Below are 22661 nucleotides of genomic sequence, written 5' to 3' on the forward strand. Positions count from 1 at the left end.
AAAGAGGACCCTATGGTAACCCCAGGCCGGGCCCGGTGACTCATTCATTCATTCAATAGTATTTATTGAGCGCTTACTATGTGCAGAGCACTGTACTAAGCGCTTGGGATGAACAAGTCGGCAACAGATAGAGACAGTCCCTGCCGTTTGACGGGCTTACAGTCTAATCGGGGGAGACGGACAGACAAGAACAATGGGCCGGGGACAGGGGAAGGACATGATGCTAGAGGCCGGGGATAGGACCGGTGGGGGTCCAGACTCGGCGGAACAAAAGTTCTAATTTGGGAGTCGAGTCTGAGTTGGAGTCCGGGTCGGTCCTCAATTGGGGGCGACCTTAAAGCCCCCAGCCCCGGGCCCCTCCCCCTCTCCCTCCCTCCCTTCCTCCCCCCCCGGCCAGCGCCAGCTCAGCACCCGCCCCCCGACCCCGTCCACGTTGACAGCCTTGAGGGGGGCGGGGTCTGGGGGGCGGGGGGCGTCGGCCCGGGGCTCGCACTCTCCGCTCCTCGGCCTCCCGGCGCCATGTCCCGCCCGGTCCCGCGCCCAGGACCGGCCGGGCCCAGCCGCCGCCACCTTCTCCTCCCGCCGATGTTGTTGCCCCTCGTCCTGCTCCTGCGGGGGCCGGCCGGGGCCGGGGGCCGGGCCAGCCCCGGGGCCCTGGAGGACGTGGTCATCGACCGCTACTTCGTGCCCAAGCTCTGCCCCCGCGAGGTTCAGATCGGAGACTTTATCCGCTATCACTACAACGGCTCCTTCCAGGACGGCCGCCAGTTCGACTCCAGGTACCCCCCAAGTCCCTCGCCGGGGACACCCCTCCCTCCCCCCTCTCCTCCCACTCCCCGATGCCGGGGGCGGGTCTGGGGTAGGAACCGTCTGTCCCCTTTGTCCCGTGGCCCCGCCCCGACCCGTTTCTCTCCAGGTAAAAGTCCTGGAAGCCCCCACCCCACCAAAGAAAAAATGAGTCCTTTTGCAAATGAGATGCAAACAGAATGAAAAAAGATTATTCTGTAAATCTCAGCCCTAGCACTTTGGGGGTCAGGCCTCGGGGTCGACCTTGGAGGCGTGAATTCGCGTGTAGTTTGGGGGCTGTGCCCCCTTCCCCGAGCTGGAGGCGGCAGCCCTGCATGGAGCCGAAGAAACAGGCCTGGAGCCAGGGCTGGAATGGCTGGGGACCACCGTCAGTTTGCTGGTGTCCACCTCCCAGACCCCCACTCCGATCTGCCCCCAGCCCAGCCTGCCTTGGGTGGGGAGCAGAGACCTCATCAACCCTCCCCAGGCCAAAATCACCTCACCCCAGACGACCCCGGGCGCCCCTTGTCATTCATTGATTCATTAAATTTGTTTATTGAGCACTTTCTGTATGCAGTGCACAGTACTAAACCCTTGGGAGAGGACATTATAACAATAAACAGACACATTACCTGCCCACAACGAGCTTACAGTCTAGAGGGGAGACAGACATCAATAGAATTAAATTACAGATACGTCCATAAGGGCCGTGGGGCCCGGAGGGAGGATGAATAAAGGGAGCAAGTCAGGGCCATGCAGAAGGGAGTAGGAGAAGAGGAAGGGGGAGGGCCCTTTCCCTGGCTCCCATTTCCCTGACTTCCATTTCTGGAGCAAGCAGCCAAATTCAACCATTCATTCATTCAGTCATATTTATTGAGCACTTACTGTGTGAGAGCACTGTACTGAGCGCTTGGAAAGTACAATATAGCAATAGAGACAATCCCTGCTCACAACGAGCTCATAGTCTAGAAGGGGGGAACCAGACATCAGTACAAGTAAATAGGCAATTTAAATAAATATAGTTATAGATATATACATAGACACATAATAATTATATTTGTTAAGTGCTTACTATGAGTACTGTGGGGCGGGGAGAGGAAGGAAGAACAAGGGGAACGAGTCAGGGTGACGTGGAAAGGAGTGGGAGCTGAGGAAAATTGGGGCTTAGTCTGGTCGGGGGAGCTGCAGTGTCCTTAGGTAGGGAGGGAGAGCCGGCTCCTCATGTCCACAGGGGAGATTACATGTGTGTTCGGGGGAGAATGTGTGTTTTCCACCCTAGGGGCCATGACAGTCTATGGTTCGGGTCCCTGCGAGTGTCTGGGTGGGAATGTATGTGTGGAAGGTGGAGCGTGTGAATGGGTGTGTCTATTTGTGCAAGGCGAGACTCGTGTGTGCATGCCACCATGAGCGCGCGTGCGTGTGAGTGACCCGCTGTGCAGGTCACTGCCGTCCACCACTCCCACAGCTATGACCGCGGGGCCACAGTGGCTGGCGTGGTGGGCGTGGGCCGGCTGATCACCGGCATGGATCGGGGGCTGCAGGGCATGTGTGTCAACGAGCGTCGCCACCTGATCGTGCCTCCGCACCTCGGCTACGGAAGCATCGGCGTTGGTAAGGGAGGCCCGGTGGCCGGGGGGCGGCCAAGCCTACACAGCTAGGGTCTCCGATCCTCAACCTGCGGCTGCATGACTGAGATCTTTACCCCCACCCCTCGGCTGCATGGCTGGGGCCTCTGGCCTCTCCCAGGACCGCATGGCTGCAGCCTCGGACCTCCCTCCTGAGGCTGTGTGGCTGGGCCCTTTGACCCCCATCTTGGGGTTGCATGGCTGGGGCCTCTTGCTTCCCACCCGGGGCTGCATGGCTGGGGCCTCTGACCCTCTCATACCCCAGCTGGGCTGATCCCGCCGGACGCAACGCTGTACTTTGACGTGATCCTGCTGGACATCTGGAACAAGGAGGACAAGCCCCAGGTCACCACGCTGTTCCGGCCGCCCAGCTGCAACCGCACCGTCCAGGACTCCGACTTTGTCCGCTACCACTACAACGGGACACTGCTGGATGGCACCCACTTCGACTCCAGGTCGGGTAGGAGGGGCGGGATCTCCGAGGCTCTGGGGGGCAGGGGGGCGCAGCCGGGTCCCTGGAAGGGTCAGGGGGCACGGCTGGGCCTCTGGAAATAGTAAGCACTCAATAAATACTATTGAATGAATGAATGGAAAGTGGCAGAGGTCCCACCTCCTGGGCCTCCTGTTAAGGATGGTCAGAACTGCTCATCTTGGGTTTACAGTAGTCATGCAGATTCGAACCAGGCTACCAGCCCACAAGTAATATCACCCTCATCCAGATATGCAACATTCCACCCAGGAAACTCAATTATCCACATTCGGGAAGGGCCTGGTTCATCAAAACCCACAGATATCGGGCAGATGGTTCAAGTAGCTTCTCCAGGGCAGTTCTGAGTCCTAATCCTGCTCCCTCTCTGGTGGCGAGCGGGAGAGCGGAAAAGCTCAAGGGCCTGGATTGTCCACAAGCCTGGCTACCAACCTTCAGGATCATTGAGAGGCGGCTGAATTTTTGGCCAACTAAACCTAACAAAGCAGCGGGGTCCCACTCACCGCCCCCGAGACATCTCCCCTTAGAGCCCAGCCAGCATCCGGAGCCCGCGTGGTAAGAAAGTCTTCCTAGAGCGATGGCACCGGAGCTCTCCGAAAGTGTCAGACTTGGCATCCTTCCTAGAGCCTGGCCTGGAAGCCCTTGGGGAAAGGAGGGAGGGTACCGCCTGCTTAGCAGGGCCAGGAGAGAAATCAGGCATCTGGCCAGCTCCTCATCTTGGGTCTCGGGTCTGTGCAGCTACAGTAAGGGGAGCACGTATGACACCTACATCGGCTCCGGCTGGCTCATCAAGGGCATGGACCAGGGGCTGTTGGGCACCTGCGCGGGCGAACGGCGGAAGATAATCATCCCCCCATTCCTGGCGTATGGAGAGAAAGGCTATGGTGAGGGCTCAGCTGAGGATGGGTCCTCTGGATGGTTGGGGTCACTGGGGGGAAGGAGCAGAGCCTGGGTCTACCGGGGCAGGGGAGAAGGGCCCAGAGTCTCCTGTGGGGGCAGAGCCAAAGTCACTGGGGTGTTGGGGTGGCCTCCACACCTGGGTGTCCTTCCCCCTGCCCTCCCGCCGCCCAGTCATACTAGCCACCCCCATCTTTCCCATCTCCCAGGGACAGCGATCCCCCCACAGGCCTCGCTCGTATTCCACGTCCTGCTGGTCGACCTCCACAACCCCAAGGATGGGGTGCAGCTGGAGACGCTGGTGCAGCCCCCTGAATGTGGGCGCACGGCTGTAGCGGGCGACTTCATCCGCTACCACTACAACGGCTCCCTCCTGGATGGCACGCTCTTCGACTCCAGGTCTGCGGGCCACCGGGGCGTGGGTGGGTTCTGGGCCGAGAGGGAAAGGAGGGCTGGGGGTTGGAGATGGATGCCAATCAAGCCTGTCTTCCCTGACGATGGCAGAATCAGCAGCTCTGGCTTAGAAACAGCGTGGCTTAGCGGAAAGAGCCCAGGACCGAATCCTGGCTCCACCCCTTGCCTGCTGGTTGAGTGACCTTGGGAGAGTCACTTTACTTCTTGGTCCCTCAGTTTCCTCATCTGCAAAGTAGGGGTGAAATGCCTGTGCTCCCTCTCCTTGAGACTGTGAACCCCATGTGGGGCAGGGATTGTTTCCGATCTGATTGTCTTGTATCTACTCCAGCGCTTAGCAGATAGCGAGCTCGTAACAAATACTATGGTGATTATCATGAATAAGGGCTGGAACTCTGGGGTGGGGAAGGGCAGGGTCCTGGCTGGTCCACCGGGTAAGTAGCCAGGAGGGCTCCCCCGTCCCCTCCTCTCAACCCTGGCCCCAATCCTCCTCCGTATGCCTCCGCAGCTACTCACGCAACCACACGTACAACACGTACATCGGGCAGGGCTACATCATCCCGGGCATGGACCAGGGCCTGCAGGGAGTGTGCATCGGGGAGAAGAGGCGAATCACTGTGCCCCCACACCTGGCCTACGGAGAGAACGGGGCAGGTAGGGCTGGGCCAGCCAGGCGGCCGACAGCAGCACCCAAATTGGGGCATCGGTCCCGGGGTCCTCCCCAAGTCCCCCTTTCGGAGCTCCCCTGCTAGGATGCTGACCCCCAAGAGGACCCAAGTCTGGGCTAGTATGACTTCCAAAGAGACTAAGGACATTTGGGGCACAGCCTTCCCCCTGGGATGGGATAGAACACACCGCCAGGCTCCGTGACCTCAGCAGGCCTGATCCCGGGGCCCGGGCTCCAGGTTGGGGAGAGGTGGGAGTTGCTATGTCTTTGACTGGAGGGAAGGGGACCCTGGAGCTCCCTTGGACCACTTAGCATCTCCAGACCACAAGGTATAGGAGCTGTGGGAACCCCCTGCTTCCTCCCTCAGAAGTGGGGAGCAGGAAGCATTTAAAGCAGCTTTGCAAGCGGTTGCTGGCTCAGGCCAGTAGCGGAGAACACTCATTTGTCTTTTGATTCTTAAGAAACCTGAAAAAGGGAGAGAGGACAGGGATTGAGGGCTGGGAGCTAACCGCAAGGGGCATTTCCAGCAGAGCTGAGATGGAGGAAGAGGGAGGCGGCACCTGGGCCCCCTGCTCCAACCTGTCATGGGGAGGGGGGACAGGCTGGGATCCTCTCTGTCCCCAAACTCAACAAGTTCACTGGCCTCAGGCGACAAGATCCCGGGCTCAGCTGTCCTCGTCTTCGACGTCCACGTCATCGACTTCCACAACCCCGCGGACCCGGTGGAGGTGCAGACCCTGGTCCGGCCCGAGAGCTGCAATGAGACCTCCAGGCTGAGGGATTATGTACGCTATCACTATAACTGCTCCCTGATGGATGGCACCCGGCTCTTTTCTTCGTGAGTGCCCCCCAGGGTCAGGCTGGGAGGGCCAGCCTTCCACTACTTGCACTGGGGTGGGTCAGCTGCAAGGGGGAACCACGGGACACCAGGTTGGGGGCCGGTCTGTTAAACAGCAACTCTGACCACCGTACACACTGCTGGGTTCTGCGCCCACCTCATCCCCTACATAGCTGACGGGGGCCCCCGGGGAGAGCCGGGCCTGACCCCCGCCTTAGGGCAGACCTGCAGGCTCTGCCCATGCGAAGCAGCAGGGGTGTAGTGGATAGAGCACAGGCCTGGAAGTCAGGTCATGGATTCTAATCCCAGCTCCGCCATTTGTCTGCTGTGTGACCTAGGCAAGTCACTTCACTTCTCTGTGCCTCAGTTACCTCATCTGGAAAATGGGGATTGAGACTATGAGCCCCACCTGGGACAGGGAGTGTGTCCAACCCAATTTGCTTGTAGCCACCCCAGTGTTGAGTACAGTTCGTGGCACATAGTAGGGATTGTCTCTATCTGTTGCCAAATTGCACATTCGAAGCACTTAGTACAGTGCTCTGCACACAGTAAGCGCTAAATATGATTGAATGAATGAATGAAGAGTAAGTGCTCAACAAATACCATTATTATTATTACTATTATTATGTGGTCAAACAGGCAGCCATCACGCACATGAGGCTCAGGTGAACCAGAGGGGTGGACCAGCCTGTGGACCCTGGAGGGCTTTCTGAATGGTGGGTGGGGCGGGACCCTCTTTCCAGAACAGCCCCCATCAATCAATGGTATGTATTAAGTGCTTACTGTGTGCAGAGCACTGTACTAAGCACTTGGGAAAGTACAATACTATAGAATTGGCAGACTCGCTCTCTGTCCTCAGACATGACTACGGGCAGCCCCAGGAGGCGACGCTGGGGGCCAACACGGTGATCGAAGGGCTGAACACGGGGCTGCAGGGCATGTGCGTGGGGGAACAGCGGCGCCTTGTCATCCCCCCGCACCTGGGCCACGGCGAGCACGGCGGTGAGGACTCACCCTCCCCCCTTCCATCCCTGGGGCCCCCACCAGCGCCCCGTCATGCGAGGCCTGGCCGGCAGGGACATGAAAGAGGTGTTGGGGATGGGGGTGAAGGTGACACCCCAAACCCAGAAACCCTTCTCAATGCCTGTGACCACAACCTCCACCCTCTCCCCAATCCCAGCCCGGGGCGTTCCCGGTAGCGCCGTGCTGCTGTTCGAGGTGGAATTGGTGACATTGGAGGAAGGGCTCCCAGAGGGCTACCTGTTTGTCTGGCACGGGGACCCTCCCGGCAGCCTCTACCAGGACATGGACCGAGACCAGGATGGCCAGATCCCTCTGGAGGAGGTGAGTGACCCGGGTGTAGACAGGCCAGCCCTCGTGTCTCTCATCTCCCCCAACTCCAGCTGGGGCATCCTGAGGGATCCCCCAGAATTATAAATGCTCTCCATCCACCTCTCCCCCTAGTTCTCCACATTCATCAAGGCTCAGGTGGCAGAGGGCAAGGGGCGCCTCCTACCAGGGCAGGACCCGGACAAGACCATCGGCGACATGTTCCGCAACCAGGACCGCAACCAGGACGGCACGATCACCAGCGCGGAGCTGAAGCTCAAATCGGATGAGGACCAGGAGAGGACCCACGAGGAGCTCTGATAGGGGAGCGCGGGCAACGGCGGCTGGGGAATGACCGTGCAGCTGGCTGCCGGCCCGGGGGTAGGGCAGTCCCAGCCGGGCCACAAGAGAATGCTGCGTTTCCCCAGTCTGGGGGCTGGTATTTATCTGTAAGGCTGTCTTATGGACCATTAGAGTTTTCATTCCAGCAAGGGTCCGAACCCAGTGAGCCCACCCCCATCTCCTTTTCTCAAGCGGTTTAAGAGAGAGATGGAGCAGGAAGTGTTCTGGGGGAAGAGAAGAATGACTGGCAGCTCCCCTACCCGAGACCCCTTACCAAATGCCTCCCACTCAGCATCCCCCCACCTCCCAGCCCGGTTGCCACTCATCTACCTCCTGGGGCCATGCACTGCCCCGTCCAGCCTCTGGCCCAGTTCAGGCCGGCCCTTGGGTGGGCTTGGGCCCAGGGATGCTCTGAGCTGGGGGGGATAGTGCAGGGACGGCAGGGTATTATTTAAACAGCAACAGCAGCCCCGTCTGCCCGCCCTGGGCCTGGCAGCTGAGCAGGCCCAGGGGCCAGGGCAGAGACCCTCCCAAATTTGGGTGGGTGGCTCGGTCTTGTTGATCCTGAGGGGGAGGGAGGGAGATGCTGCTCCAGAGGGAAGAGCCCGGCAGGCGCCTGCCACTCTTCACCCCAAATAAACAAGCGAACCTTCAGGCCTGGACCAGTGGATTTTGTGGAAGAGGGGGCATGAAATCACGGGGGGGGATGCAGGGGGGACGCATAGATGGGGACAAACACATGGAAATCTGGAGTCTCTCCATAGCTGCTCCCAGCTGAGTTCTTTAATCCTCCCCAGCGGGGACTGCTGGACCACACCAGCCACAGGATCTTGTGTCAACCCCCCAGAGTTGCCCTCTGTGGCTGGAGCAAATCCAGTTGGTCCCGCCAAGCTGGGCCTGGCTCCCCAGGGCCGGGGGTGAGTCTGAGTGGCAGCTGAGGGCCAGTCCCCAAGGAGCCAGGCTGCTCCAGGCTTTGCCCAGCTCACACGCCCCTATATCGCACCACCAGGGCACCAGGGGTGATGGGTCCTGGACTGTCACCTGCACCCTCAAAATCTGGTCCGGGGCACAGCACAGGGGGCGGAACGACTGGACCGGGGCTGTGAGTGGCCAGTCGAGAGGGCACCTAGAGCGGCCCCTCGCTAGGGGGGACAGCCTCACCAGCCGGGCCCCGCGGGGATGGCCGGTTCCCGGGCAGTATGTGTTGCAGGATACCGATGACCACGTCCAGCGTCTCATCCTTCTCCAACACGATGTCATAAGCGTCCAGGTACCGTTCCCGCTGCTCCTCCACCTGTGGGAGGCACTCAAGTCAGGGACCTGGGGGCTGAGATCTGCTGACCCTTCTGCGACCTGGGGGCTGAGACCTGCTGACCCTTCTGCTGCCCCAGCACCCCACACCCCCACACTCTTCCAGACCACAACACTCAAATACCCGGTGCCAACCCGCAGAAGGGCAGATCAGAGGGACCCACCAACCAAATCCTGCCGCCGGCCATGGGGGTCAGGGAAAGAGCAGCCCTGCTGTGGGGAGGATTCTACAGAATGCCCACCTGCCCATCCACCCAACCCCTGTCAGGCCCACCTTGTCATTCAGGAAGCCTATCTTGAGCAGGATGCTCAGACCCGGGACACTGTCTGCCATGGTCAGGTCCCCCATGGAGTCGCCTAGCAGGATGACGTTGGGTCGGGCCTGGAGCTGTGCTGACGAGCCTTCTAGCACCGAGCTGTTCTTGTTGTATGTGTGGATGAGCGGATCCTTGAACCTCCATAGAATGCCCTAGACCGCCAGGGTGGGTGGGACGTGACGGGCAAGCTGAGCCTGGCCGGCCCAATTGCAGGCTCGCTCCCCCCAAGTCTCCAACTAGATTGGACAGCTTCCCAGTGGCTTGAAGAGCTGAGAGCCTGAGAGGAGACCCAATTGGGTCTTTGGGCCAAGAGGTGTGCCAGACTGCCGAGCCTCCAGTCCACCCCCCTTGACCAGCTTCTTGCCCCCACACTCCCAGGACAGACTTGCACCGGCCCTCTGCACCCCATAGTCAGGATGCCCCCCCAGCCTCCCTCCCTGTTCCTCCTCAGCCTTTCAGCCTACCCCGTCCCTACCCTTAAACCCCCATGCTGGGCGACACCAGAGGCCTCCCGCCCCTCCCTGATGGCTCACGTCTTCATCAAAGTCCATGAAGTTGGAGACCACTTGCACGTTGGGATGGAGGACCCCGGCCTGCCGGGTTATCTCCTCCACGATGTCGCCCACCCCGGCGGAGAAGATGAACAGGGGCACGTGGCTGAGGTGCAGTGTGTTGAAGAAGGTCTCGAAGCCCTCCCTGCAAGGCAGAGCCTCAACAACTGCCACCGTTGGTTACCTGCCCGAGCCACCCCACCCACAACTTATCAAGAGGGTCGGGGCAGGGCCCCTGCAGAACTCCCTGCCCCATCTCCCCCCCGGCTGCCTCCCTACCCCAGCCACAGCTACCTGAGCATCACATCTGAGTCACGGACGATCTGGGCGAGCTGGCACTGCTGGATCTTCTGCTGGCACAGCAGGCCGTGGGCCTTGGTCCACCTGGCCCAGACCACACCCCAAATCAGCCTCCCTGCAAGCTCCCATGATGGGCTAGGTTGGATGGGGGTGGGGACCCTCTGCGCGAAGGTGACCCTCTGCAGCTGGGTGACCCACAGGGAAGCCGCCTCATTTGTCCCCCGGGGCCCCCACGGGTGCTCACCAATCCACCATGAGAGGTAGTTTCTCATCCACAGTGCGGTTGGGGTCAATCTCAATGGGGTAGTAGAAGTGGAGCAGGTCCTTCAGCTGGGATGATCGTGGAGACAGAGAGAAATAGCGAATAGATGGAGAGCGAGAGGGGAAACCTTGGTCCCTGAGGCCGAGAGCTGACCGGCGAGGCCAGGATGTAGGGAAGGACCCTCCCTCCCCCTTACCCAACCAAGATGGAGCTCTAACCACCTGGGTCCACCCACTCGCCGACTCCAGCCCCACTGCACAAATAGGGATCTGAGGCCCACACTCTGCTGGCTCAACTAAATGGCTGACAGTATTTACCGGACATCGAATGTGGGCAGAGCACTGCGCCAAACACTTGGGGGGAACTACAGAATCAGAGGATGCGAACCCTGCCCTCAGGTAGGCCCTCTAGGTTAGTAGAGGGGGAAAAAAAAGACACAAAGCAATTTGTAGGAAGAAGAGAAAGGAGATGTGGGTGAACACGTGCTCGCTCAAATGGTACTAAACATAAGTCACTACGCACAAAAGCGCTACATGTAGATGTGAAAACAGAGAGATGTAACTGGCCAAGGAGTGTTGAGGCAAAGGTGGTTGTAGGATATGACCTGAGGAGGAGAATTTATTGGGGTAGGCTTCCTGGAAGAGATGGCACTTCAGAAGAACTCTGAGGCTGTAGATAGCACGATCTGATGGGGGGAAGGAGCTCCGGACAGGAGTAAGGACTTGAACAAGAGACTGAAAGCAGAAGGGACGGAAACCAGGCCCAGTGAAGAGGCTGATTGGGGTGGAACAAAGAGCTGAGTTGTAGCGGGAGGCTTTTATGCCAATGGACAGGAGTTTCTGCTCAATGTGGAGAGGAGTGGACAAACCATTGAAGGACCAGTTAGGGGGTGAAAGGAGGAGGAGGAGGAGAAAGAGGAGGAGGAGGAGGAGCCAGTGAAAGAGACTGAGAAGGACTAGCCGGAGACAGGAGAAAACCACAAAGAAATGTAGTGGTCAGTCAGCCAGTCATTCTGTCAACTGTATTAACTGAGAGCTTACAGTGTGCAGAACACTGTACTAAGCACTTGGGAGAGTACAATATAACAGACATTCCCTGCCCACAACGGGCTTACAGTTTAGAGGGGGAGACAGACATTAATATAAACAAATAAATCATGGATATGGACATAAATGAGGTGCAAGGGGTGACGGCCGCTGCCACCTCCCGGGACAGAGGAGGCGGGTCGAGGATAGGGTGTGGTGGTGGGAGGCCGGGTCGGGTCAGCAGCGGGGTCTCACAAGGCGAGACCCACTCCGAAGCTGGCAGCTGGGCCGCAGAGAGGGGGAGACCCCGGCTGGCCCAGCCTGCTCCATTCAGGGACTGGGGCGGGTAGAGGGCAGCACATGCCCAATCCGACCCCCGGTAATCCTCTAGTCTGTAAACTTGTTGTGGGCAGGGAGCAGGGAATGTTTCTACCTACTCTGGCATACTGTCCTCTCCCAAACGCTTGGTACAGTGCTCTGCACATAATAAGTACTCAATAAATACAATTGGGAGTGGGGGATGAATAATGGGAGTTAGTCAAGGTGACGCAGAAGGGAGTGGGAGAAGAGGAAAGGAGGGCTTAGTCAGGGAAGGCCTCTGGGAGGAGATGTGCCTTCAAAAAGGCTTTGAAGCTGAGGAGAGTCACTGTTAGGCGGATAAGAAGAGGGAGGGCGTTCCAGACCAGTAGCAGGACATGGGTGAGAGGTCGGCGGTGAGATAGATGAGATCGAGGTACATTGAGGAGGTTGGCATTAGAGGAGCAAAGTGTGCAGGCTGGGATGTAGTAGGAGAGTAGCGAGGTGAGGTAAGAGGAGGCAAGGTGGTCGAGTGCTTTAAAGCTGAAAGTAAGAAGTTTCTGTTTGACACAGAAGTGGATGGGCAACCACTGGGGGTTCTTGAGAAGTAGGGAAACGTGGCCTGAATGTTTTTGTAGAAAAATGATCTGGGCAGCAGAGTGTAGTATGGACTGGAGTGGGGAGAAACAGAAGGCAGGGAGGTCAGGTTAGCAAGTAAATCAATGGTATTTACTGAGTGCTTACTATGTGCAGAACACTCTACTAAGCACTTGGGGGCTACAGGACAACCAACTTGGTAGACATGTTCCCTTGTCTGGAGAGAGTACAGTCCAATAGAGTTGATCACTTCCCCCATGGCGCTTACAGTATGGAAGACAGATATTACAAGAAAAATACAACAGGGGAAATGGCAGAATATAAGAATTTGTGTATAAGTCCTGTGGAGCTGGGGCTGACACAAACTTAAGGAGTATAGACCCAGTGCATAGCTGATGCAGAGAGGCAGGCAAATAGGGTGGGGAAATGAAAGGTTAGTCAGGGAAGACTTTTTAGAGGAGATATGATTTTTAGTCGGGCTTTGAAGATGGGGAGAGCTATGGTCTGCCAGATGCCGGAGGGAGGGAGAGGGGGATGCAAGTGTTTTGAGGAGATGAGAAAGGACGAGATCAGAGGCCCATAGAGGAGAGGCAGATGGTGAGTTGAAGGTGGACACAAAGGCCCAGGCTGCTGTCCACAATGTCCCTCCATAGACGGTGTCCAGCCCCAATTGACCCCCTCCAGCCCTCTGACCCCTGGCAGACCCACCTGTTGCTGGCAAACCTCGCTGACGACCTTGCTGGTGTCCAGGATATCTGGAAACATAAAGGAGCAGCTACCCTTCCCTGCCCCCTGCCCCCTACCAGTTGCCCACCGCTGCCCACCACCACTGCCCACCCACCCGCTCCTTACTGTGGGACGTGGGACATCGCCGGCCGCGGAATCCAAACCGGCTCAGGGTCATGTCGAAATCAGAGATCACCTGGGGATCATCAGCAGCCAACAATTACTCTCCCCACCTTCAAAACTTTATTGAAGGCACAAACTCTTCCAAGAGAATTTCCCGGACTAAGCCCTCCTTTTCTCTTCTCCCTCTCCCTTCTGCATCACCCTGACTTGCTCCCTTTATTCATCCCCTATCCCAGTCCCATATGTATAATTTATATTAATGTCTGTCTCCTCCTCTAGACTGTAAGCTCGCTCTGGGCAGGGAATGTGCCTGTTTATTGTTATATTGTACTCTCCCAAGCACTTAGAACAGTGCTCTGCACACAGTAAGGGCTCAATAAATATGAATGAATAAAGAGAAAAGTGTCATGTGGCAACTCTCTACCCTCTCCCGGCCTCTCCTGCCTGGGGCTGGAAACCAGTTCCCTGCCCCACAACAACTGAGATCAACTGTACTTGGGTTCAGACTTTTCTTCAGACACGGCCCCCTTCAATCTGGCTATGCCCCCTTCAATCTGGCCATGGCCCCTCCAACTGGGTTCCCTGCGGATGGCTCCATTTTCCTCCACAGTAAACAGGGACTCCCACCCCGCAGCTTCAGGCTTCTCCCTTCCCCCTCCCAGCTGTCTTCCCTACCTTTCCTTTCCACTCCCTCCCCGGCCCCCACCTCTCCCCATCTTGCCCTCGTGGCTCTTCCCAAGTTCTCCTTGGGCTCGGCTTTACTTGCTCTCTATTCGCCCACCTCACTAACAACTTTCCCTACTAGGAAACCCTTCCCCATTAAAATCACATAACTCTACCTGTCATAACAATAATAATCATAATGATGGCATCTGTTAAGTGCTATGTCCCAAACACCCTGCTAAGCACTGAGTTAGATACAATCACATCTGACACAGTCCCTGACCCATATGGGGCTCATAGTCTAAGGGGGAGGGAGAACAGGTATTCAACCTGATTTTGCAATGAGGGCACTAAGATCCAGAGAAGTGAAGTGTCTTGCCGGCAGACAGAAGGCAAATGGCAGAGTCAGGATGAGAGCCCGAGTCCTTTGATCTGCCCTATCCTCTCCATCCAAGGCTACCATGCTAATCCAATCACTTATCCCATCCTGCCTTGATTACTGTATCAGCCTCCTTTTTGACCTCCCAGCTTCCTGTCTCACCCCATACTTCACTGTTCCCCAGATCGTTTTTCAACAGAAACGCTCAGGCCGTGTCTCCCCACTCCTCAAGAAACTCAGGTAGTTACCCCTCTACCTCCGCATCAAACAGAAACTCCTCACCATTAACTTTAAAGCACTCACTTCACCCCTTCCTGCCTCAACTCGCTACTCTTCTACTACAACTCAGCCCACACACTTCGCTCCTCTAATGTTAACCTGCTTCCTGGCTGTACCTCGATCCCGTCTATCCTGCCGCAGACCTCTCGCCCACAACCTGCCTCTGGCCTAGAATGTCTTCCTTCCTCAAATCCGCCACATACCTACTCTCCCTGCCTTCAAAGTCTTATTGTAGAGACATCTCCTTCAGGAGGCCTTCCCTGACTATGCCCTCTTTTCCTTTTCTTCAACTCCCTTCTGACTTGCTCCCTTAACTCATCCCCCCTACCCCAGCCCCACAGCACTTATGTACATATCTGTAATTTAGTTATTTACATTGGTGTCTCTCTCCCCCACTAGACTAAAAGCTCCTTGTGAGTGGGGAATGTGTTATATTATTGTATTGTACCCTCCCAAGTGCTTACTACAGTGCTCTGCACACAGTAAGCGCTCAATAACTACCATTGACTGACTCCCAGCCCCACAGTACAGATATGTACAAATTTGTAATTTATTTATATTAATGCCTTTCTCCCCCTTTAGACTATAAGCTCAGTGTAGGCTGGGAACATTTCTGTTACAATGCACTCTTTCAAGCACTTAGTACCGTGCTCTGCACACAATAAGCGCTCAATAAATATGAATGAATTACTGGCTGACTAGGATTCCCTGTCCTGGGTTCTTTCTTCTAGGTCATGCTACCTCGCTTTGCTTTAGGAGTCTTCCAGGACTCTAGTTTCACATTCATCCTCACCTGCTAAAACTCTGCCCCCTCCTCTTCTCAGCAACGCTACTTCTCCTTCAACTCCTATGCCCACTGTCCGCACCTCTGCCCCGTCTAACTGCTCACCGTGCCGACTACTTTGTAGAAAAAATGGAAATCCACAGGCGTGACCTCCCCACCAAAATTCCCCCTTTCACTTCTCCAGATCCTTCCCACCCGACTCGTCTAGTCTCTAATTCTCTGATGTCTCTCAAGAGAAGATCTCTCCCCTGCTTTCAAAATCCACCTTGTCCATCTGGGCCTCTGACCCCACCCCTGCTTCCCCTCTAAAACCACCTGCACCCATTCTTCTTCCCTCACTGATGGCCACCTTCAACCACTCACACTCTAGTGGCCTCTTCCTCTCTCTTTTAAACATTCCCAGGTTTCCCCTGTCCTAAAAACAAACTTCTCTAAATTCCACTGCCATTACCCCATCACCCTCCTCCCCTTCCTGACCAAACTCCATGACTAGGTTGTAAACACATTCCGCCTCCACTTCCTCTCTTTCATTTCCCTTCTTGACCCTCTAAAACCTTGTTTCTCCTCTCTTCCAACTCCTAAACTTCTCTCCAAAGCCACCAATGATCTTCTTGACAAATTTAAAAGACCCCACTCAACTCTTTAAATTCTCCACTGCCGTCAGTGCTGGGGATCCTTCGGTTTACTTGGGGAAACAATCGAATGCGTATTTTCTGAACGAGTTCTTTCCTGGTTTTCCTTCTACCTCTCGATCTCTTGGGCTGACCCTTCCTCTACCTCCCACCCCTCTCACTGAGGAAGCCCCTCCAGCCTCAGTTCTGGGGTTCCTTCTCTTCTCCATCTACGTTTGTTTTCTTGGGCAGCTCATCCACTCCCATAGCTTCAACACCCCCACCTCTAGGCAGAGGACTCCCAAATTGACCTCATTCTTCTCCACAATTTTACATTTCCTCCTGCCTCCAGGGAACTTCCATATGTATGTCACCTAAGTACCTCAAGATTAACAGGCCCGAAACTGAATTCATCTTCCTTCCCATGTCCTTTCCTCCTCCTAACTTTCCCATCAGAGTTGATGATACTGCCATCTTCCCATCTCTCAAACCTGGAACTTCAGCATTATCTTTGACCCCAACTTCTCTTTCAACCCCCATATTCAGTCTGTTAGGAAATCCCATCAGTTCTTCCTCTATATTTCTGTAATCTGACACTTCCTCTCCATCCATTAGACGATCAATCAAGGGTATGTACTGAGCACTTACTATGAGCAGGGAACTGTACTAAGCACTTGGGAGAATACAGTTCATAAAGAAGGAGATACAATTTTTGCCCTTATGGAGTTTATATAATAATAATGATGATGATGGTATTTGTTAAGCACTTACTATGTACCAAGCACTGTTCTAAGTGCTGAGGTAGATAGAAGGTTATCAGGTTGTCTCATGTGGGACCCACAGTCTTAATTCCCATTTTACAGATGAGGTAAGGCCCAGAGAAGTTAAATGACTTGCCCAAAACCACACAGCTGATGGGTAGCAGAGCCGTAGAACGCACAACCTCTGACTCCCAAGCTCATGCTCTTTCCACTAAGCCATGCTGCTTGCCACCCTGCTGGTCCTGAGACTACTCATATCCTGGCTTCACTGTTATAGCAGCTTTTTTTTGGTACTTGTTAAGCGCTTACTATGTGCCGAGCACTGTTCTAAGCGCTGGGGTAGACATAGGAGAATCAGGTTGTCCCACGTGGGGCTCACAGTCTTAATCCCCATTTTACAGATGAGGGAACTGAGGCACAGAGAAGTTAAGTGACTTGCCCACAGTCACACAGCCGACAAGTGGCAGAGCTGGGATTCGAACTCATGAGCCCTGACTCCAAAGCCCGTGCTCTTTCCACTGAGCCACGCAGCTTACTCACTGACTGCCCTGCCTCAGTCTCTCCCCTTTCCAATCCAATCAGTCAATGGTATTTATTGAATGCCTACTGTGCGCAAAATACTGTGCTAAGTGTTCCGGAGAGTACAGTACATAGAATAGTAGATCCAATTCTTGCCCTTAAGGAGTTTGTAGGCATCCTGCTGGCCCAGGCACTCCTCTCTCATATTCTGATTTCGCTGTTATATCAGCTTCCTCACTGACTGCCCTGCCTCGGTCTCTCCCCTTTCCAGGCCAATCAGTCAAATCAATTGTATTTATTGAGCGCTTACTGTGAGCAGAGCACTGTACCACACACTTGGGAGAATATACTGTAAGAGTTGTAGACACAGTCCCTGCCCACAATGAGCTTACAGTCCAATCAATCAATAGAATTGAGTGTTTAGTGCGTGCACAGCATCATCATCTTCGTTGGTATTTACTGAATGCTTATTATGGGCAGAGCTCTGTACTAACCGCTTGGGCGAGTACAATACAACAGAGTTGGCAGACCTGTCTACAAGGGGCTTACACGCTGGGGGGGGAACAGACATTAAAATAAATTACGAATATGTAGGTAAATGCTGTGGGGCTGAGGGTGGGGTGAATATCAAGGGGCTAAGGGGTACAACTACATAGGTGACATGGTGCATAAGTGACATAGAAAGGAGAGAAAGTGGGGGAGATGACAGAGTGGGAACCCTTCTGTTGTCTGGATCATTTTTTTTAAATATTGTTCTGCACCTATTTCCCTATCCCCCTAAAACTTCCAGTCAATACGGGAAGCACTTACTGTGTGCAGAGCACTGTACTAAGCACTTGAGGGAGTACAATATAACCAAGTTGGTAGGCACGTTCCCTGCCCACAACGAGCTTACAGTCTAGAATGACTGCCCATTCCCCTCCACATCAAGCGGAGATTCCTGACCATCGGTTTTATGCCACTCAATCAGTTCTCTCCCTCCTACTTCTCCTGGCACATCCCGGCTTGAACATTTCATTCTTCTCAAGTCGACCTGCTCACTGTGCTTCTTTCTCATCTCTCCTGCCACTGACCTCTTGCTCACATAAGCCTTTCTGCTTGGAGCGCCCTCCCCTTTCTCATCTGGCAAGCCTCCTCTAAAATCACATCTCTCTGGAAGTTTTCCCCGATTAATCTCTTATCTCCTCACACCTGCCTCTATAGCACTTCTGGGCCACTTAAGCCCTGGGCTATTAAACCCTCCCCCATACATCTAATTTTCATTTCATTATACTCTAATACTTCCTCCTATCTGTAACTTTAGTGGCTATCTTCCATGCTTGATTGCATGCTCCTTGAGATCAGGGATCGTGACTGTGAATTCTATTATATTCTCCCCAGAGCTTACTTAACACAGTGCTCTCCACTCAGTTGCTGCTTAATCCATAGTATTGAGTGTTTTGAAGAGCTGGGATGGAGGCACAGCTAGGTGAGCTTGGAATGTGCACAAGCACAAGCATCGGAGTAGCTGGAAAGGATATATTTGAGGTGCCATGAATAATAATCATAATAATGATAATAATGGTATTTAAGACAGTGAAGACAAGTTTTTGCTGTACCTGGATTATAAGCTCTTTGTGGGCAGGGAATGAGTCTGTTTATTGCTATATTGTACTCTCCCAAGCAGTTAGTTCAGTGCTCTGCACACAGTAAGCGCTCAATAAATGACTGAATGAATATAAATCCCAGCTCGGCCTGTCGCCCCATTAGACCATACACTCTGCCATATCTCTTACTCTTATTGGGAAGCAGCTTGGCCTAGTGGAAAGTGCCCAGGCCTGGAAGTCAGAGGACCTGGGTTCTAATCCCACCCTGTCAACTTGCCCGCTGTGTGACCTCGGGCAAGTCACTTCACTTCTCTATGCCTCAGTTTCCTCACCTGTAAAACAGGGATTCATTCATTCATCATTCAATCGTATTTATTGAGCACTTACAGTGTGCAGAGCACTGTATTAAACACCTAGAGAGTACAATTCAAAACAAATAGAGACAATCCCTACCCAGTAACAGGCTCAAAGTCTAGAAGGGGGAGACAGACAACAAAACAAAACAAGTAGGCAGGCATCAACAGCATCGACTACTCTCACCACAGCAGAGGATGGTGGTGGCAAGAGAGGAGGCCAAACTGTAAATTTCAACTCTTCTTCATTTCTATCCTTCTCCTCTGCTCCTGCCCCCAACTCCCAAACCACCACCCTGCCTAAATTGACCTAATTTCTTGCAAGCTTAGGCCTGCAGGACTATGGAGACATTTTTGGCCACAGGAAGGTTTGCTGTTTGGACTTTGTAATGCACTGGCCATGCCTTCTGACTTCTAATCCTTCAGTTCAAACTCCAGAGGACTCCCTAGGCCTCAAACCAAGATGTTTCTTTAGTTAAAATGACAAGACGAACTCCAAGCACTGTTCAGCAAAGACAGAGTCAAGGATTTGGAACGCACAACTAGCCTAGGTGAAAGTCCTTTTACTGCTGCCGTGAAATTCTTTTCCGATACTCTCATTAGGATAAGAGCGATAAACCTAGCTCCTTTCATCATGGCTACGAGTTGTCAATATGACTTTTTAGGAGCTGTATTAAATACCTGTTATCCCTCCTACTTGGAATCTAAGCCCTATGTGAGACAGGTTCTGCCTCGGATCTGACTGCACTGTATCTACCCCAGTGCTCAGTACAGTGCTCGGCACAGAGCAAGCACTTAACTGTCACCATGATTATTACTACTATTGTCAAATGTGTGGCTCAGCAGAAAGGGCATGGGCTTGGGAGTCAGAGGGTGTGGGTTCTAATCCCGGCTCTACAAACTTGTCTTCTGTGTGATCTAGGGCAAGTCACTTAACTTCTCTGTGCCTCAGTTCCCTCATCTGTAAAATGGGGATTAACTGAGAGTCTCACGTGGGACAACCTGATTGCCCTGTATCTACCCCAGCGCTTAAGTAAGCACTTAAATACCAACATTATTATTATTAATCCTGGCTCCACCACTTGTCAGCTGTGTAATCTTGGGCAAGTCACTTCACTGAGCCTCAGTTCCCTCCTCTGTAAAATGGGGATGAAGACTGTGAGCCCCATGTGGGACAACCTGATCACCTTGTATCCCCCCAGCGCTTAACAAATCCCAACATTATTATTAATCCCGGTTCCACCACTTGTCAGCTGTGTGACCTTGGGCAAGTCACTTCACTTCTCTGAGCCTCAGTTCCCTCTTCTGTAAAATGGGGATGAAGACTGGGAGCCCCACGTGGGACAACCCCATCACCTTGCATCCAGCGCTTAGAACAGTGCTTTGCGCATAGTAAGCGTTTAACAAATGTCATCATTATTATGTTTCGGGGGGGGGGGGCGTTGTGTGGCGGAGGCACAGGCCCTGTCACACTGTCACCCCGTCCTGAGGACATCACACACACGAACACAGAGGCCCAAGGACACACCTGCAGCTTGTCAACACCCCCGCTCCGGAGCGAGGCGATGGTGTCCCGCACCCGCTGGGGGTTCCTCATCAGCACCGAAGCCTTCATCAGCGCCTCCACCTGCTGAGCGACACCCGCAGGCGGCTCTTTGGGGGGGCTCAACGGCCCCCCAAAATCCCAGGACGGGCCGAGGGCCCCAATCTGGGCGGGGGGGGGGGGGGGGCGGCCGCTGCTCCGCCCGCCGCCGCCGGCAGGGGGCGATCGTCCCAGCCCCTCCGGCAGGTTGGGGGGGGACCAATGGAGCCGGAAGGGGTGTGAGGGCGATCTTGGGGGGTCGCCCGAGACGCCGGCGGGAAAGACTCCAGGGTCGCGGCGTCCGAAGGAACTGTCTTCCCGCCCCCTCCTCACCTCAATTCCCCTTCCCGTCCCCTCCTCACCTCCGCCATGCTGGTCCCCGCCCCGGCCGGAGGAAAACGAACCGGCCGCGGGGGCAGGGCGCAGGCGCGAGGGGAGGAGGGCCGCGGGCGCAGCGCGCAGGCGCGAGGGGAGGAGGGCCGAGGGCGCAGCGCGCAGGCGCGAGGGAAGGAGGGCCGAGGGCGGGAAGGGAGTGAGGGAAGGACGGGCCTAGTCGAGGCCGTCGTGGAGGAGGAAAGCGCAGGGGTGGGGGGGAAATATCATAATAATTACGGTATTTCTTAAGCGCTTACTCCGTGCCGGTCACTGTACTAAACGCTGGGACGGATCCAAGCAGATCGTGTTGGACACAGCCCCTCCTCCGCGTGGGACTCACAGTCTCAGTCCCCGCTTTACCGATGGGGGTGACTGAGGCCCAGAGCAGGAAGTAACTTGCCCAAGGTCACACAGCAGAGCAGGGTTTAAAACCCACATCCTCCTGACTCCCAGGCCCACGCTCTATCCACTACGTCATGCTAATAATAATAATGATGGTATTTGTTAAGCGCTTACTATGTGCAGAGCACTGTTCTAAGCGCTGGTGTAGTCACAGAGGAATCAGGTTGTCCCACGTGGGGCTCACAGACTTCATCCCCATTTTACAGATGAGGTAACTGAGGCACAGAGAAGTGAAGCGACTTGCCCACAGTCAGCTGGCAAGTGGCAGAGCCGGGATTTGAACTCATGACCTCTGACTCCAAAGCCCGGGCTCTTTCCACTGAGCCACGCTGCTTCTCTGCCGGGAGAAGGCCCCCACTGCCATAATAATAATAATTATGGTATTTGTTAAGCACTTACTATGTAGTGAGCACTAAGTGCTGGGGTAGATACAGGGTAATCAGATTGACGTGGGGCTCACATTTTTTAATCCCCTTTTTTACAGATGAGGTAACTGAGGCCCAGAGCAGTGAAGTGACTTGCCCAAGGTCACACAGCAGACAAGTGGCAGAGTCAGGATTAGAACCCACGTCCTCCGACTCCCAGGCCTGCACTCTTTACACTAAGCCAGGCTCCCGGGAGCAGACACCCACTGCTGTAATAATAATAATTATGGTATTTATTAAGCACTTACTATGTAGTGAGAACTGTTCTAAGCGCTGGGGTAGATACAGGGTAATCAGATTGTCCCACGTGGGGCACACATTTTTTAATCTCCATTTTTACAGATGAGGTAACTGAGGCATAGAGAAGTTAAGTGACTTCCCCAAGGTCGTACAGCAGTCAAGTGGCGGAGCCGGAATTAGAACCCACGACCTTCTGACTCCCAAGTCCGTGCTCTTTCCACTAAGCCATGCTGCTTCTTCCATAGTTACACAGGCCCCCCAATGCCATAGTTACACATTATACTGTAATAATAATAATCATAGTGGTATTTGTTAAGCGCTTACTGTGAGGCAGGCACTGTACTAAGCGCTGGATACAAACCAATCAGGTTGACACAAGAGGTGCACACAGTAACCGCTCACTAAATGCTATTGAATGAATGAATCCCTCATAATCTCAATCCCCATTTTATAGATGAGGTATCTGAAGCTCAGAGAAGTGAAGTGACTTGCCCAAGGTCACACAGCAAACAAGTGGCAGAGCCAGGATAAGAACCCATGTCCTTCTGATTCCCTGGTCCATGCTCTATCCACTATGCCATGCTGCGTCTCCTAAACTCCTTGAGACCAGGGATGTGTCTTATGCTGGGTATGCAAATACTCTAGACAGTGCTCCGCACCCAGGGAATTTTGACGGTGTTGACGGTATTTCAGAGACCCCCCCCCCCGCGGCCTCAATCTAACCAACTGTCTGCAACTGGGGAGGGCCCAAGAGACTGGGTGCCTTGATACTGGAAATGGGGTAACTCTGTCTCCCTCAGAGGAGCTGGGG

At 54.6% G+C, this 22661-nt stretch overlaps 2 protein-coding genes across 3 annotated transcripts; one reads left to right on the forward strand and one right to left on the reverse strand.

The window, feature by feature from the left end:
• Nucleotides 1–498: 498 nt before the first annotated feature.
• FKBP10 (FKBP prolyl isomerase 10) lies at nucleotides 499–8036 on the forward strand. Its single transcript, XM_029075319.1, has 10 exons — nucleotides 499–779; nucleotides 2252–2397; nucleotides 2677–2866; nucleotides 3637–3782; nucleotides 4005–4194; nucleotides 4715–4860; nucleotides 5522–5711; nucleotides 6571–6713; nucleotides 6892–7055; nucleotides 7176–8036. The coding sequence occupies exons 1-10, from the start codon at nucleotides 520–522 to the stop codon at nucleotides 7359–7361; spliced, it is 1761 nt and encodes a 586-aa protein (XP_028931152.1). The 5' UTR covers nucleotides 499–519; the 3' UTR covers nucleotides 7362–8036.
• Nucleotides 8037–8128: 92 nt separating this feature from the next.
• Nucleotides 8129–20839, reverse strand: NT5C3B (5'-nucleotidase, cytosolic IIIB). Of its 2 annotated transcripts, none has more exons than XM_029075321.2 (9): nucleotides 20771–20839; nucleotides 20355–20453; nucleotides 12895–12964; nucleotides 12751–12797; nucleotides 10106–10191; nucleotides 9856–9945; nucleotides 9544–9706; nucleotides 8968–9162; nucleotides 8129–8676 (listed from the first exon to the last, which is right to left on the reverse strand). In XM_029075321.2, the coding sequence occupies exons 1-9, from the start codon at nucleotides 20777–20779 to the stop codon at nucleotides 8509–8511; spliced, it is 927 nt and encodes a 308-aa protein (XP_028931154.1). In that variant the 5' UTR covers nucleotides 20780–20839; the 3' UTR covers nucleotides 8129–8508. The 2 variants fall into 2 exon arrangements, with proteins under 2 accessions (XP_028931154.1, XP_028931153.1); XM_029075320.1 differs by having other exon boundaries at nucleotides 20355–20456; nucleotides 20771–20835.
• Nucleotides 20840–22661: the final 1822 nt, after the last annotated feature.

This window comes from Ornithorhynchus anatinus, chromosome 11, assembly GCF_004115215.2.
Source record: "Ornithorhynchus anatinus isolate Pmale09 chromosome 11, mOrnAna1.pri.v4, whole genome shotgun sequence".
Taxonomy (NCBI): domain Eukaryota; kingdom Metazoa; phylum Chordata; class Mammalia; order Monotremata; family Ornithorhynchidae; genus Ornithorhynchus; species Ornithorhynchus anatinus.

Bases quoted from the DNA above. Each gene is read 5' to 3' on its own strand.
- FKBP10 (XM_029075319.1), top strand. From the start codon at position 520: ATGTCCCGCCCGGTCCCGCGCCCAGGACCGGCCGGGCCCAGCCGCCGC. The intron at 2,398-2,676 runs GTAAGGGAGGCC...CTCATACCCCAG, and splicing joins CTACGGAAGCATCGGCGTTG to CTGGGCTGATCCCGCCGGAC. The intron at 4,861-5,521 runs GTAGGGCTGGGC...CACTGGCCTCAG, and splicing joins CTACGGAGAGAACGGGGCAG to GCGACAAGATCCCGGGCTCA.
- NT5C3B (XM_029075320.1), bottom strand. The intron at 9,707-9,855 runs GTAGCTGTGGCT...TCTGCCTTGCAG, and splicing joins GACTCAGATGTGATGCTCAG to GGAGGGCTTCGAGACCTTCT. The intron at 9,163-9,543 runs GTGAGCCATCAG...CTGGCGGTCTAG, and splicing joins TCATGGACTTTGATGAAGAC to GGCATTCTATGGAGGTTCAA.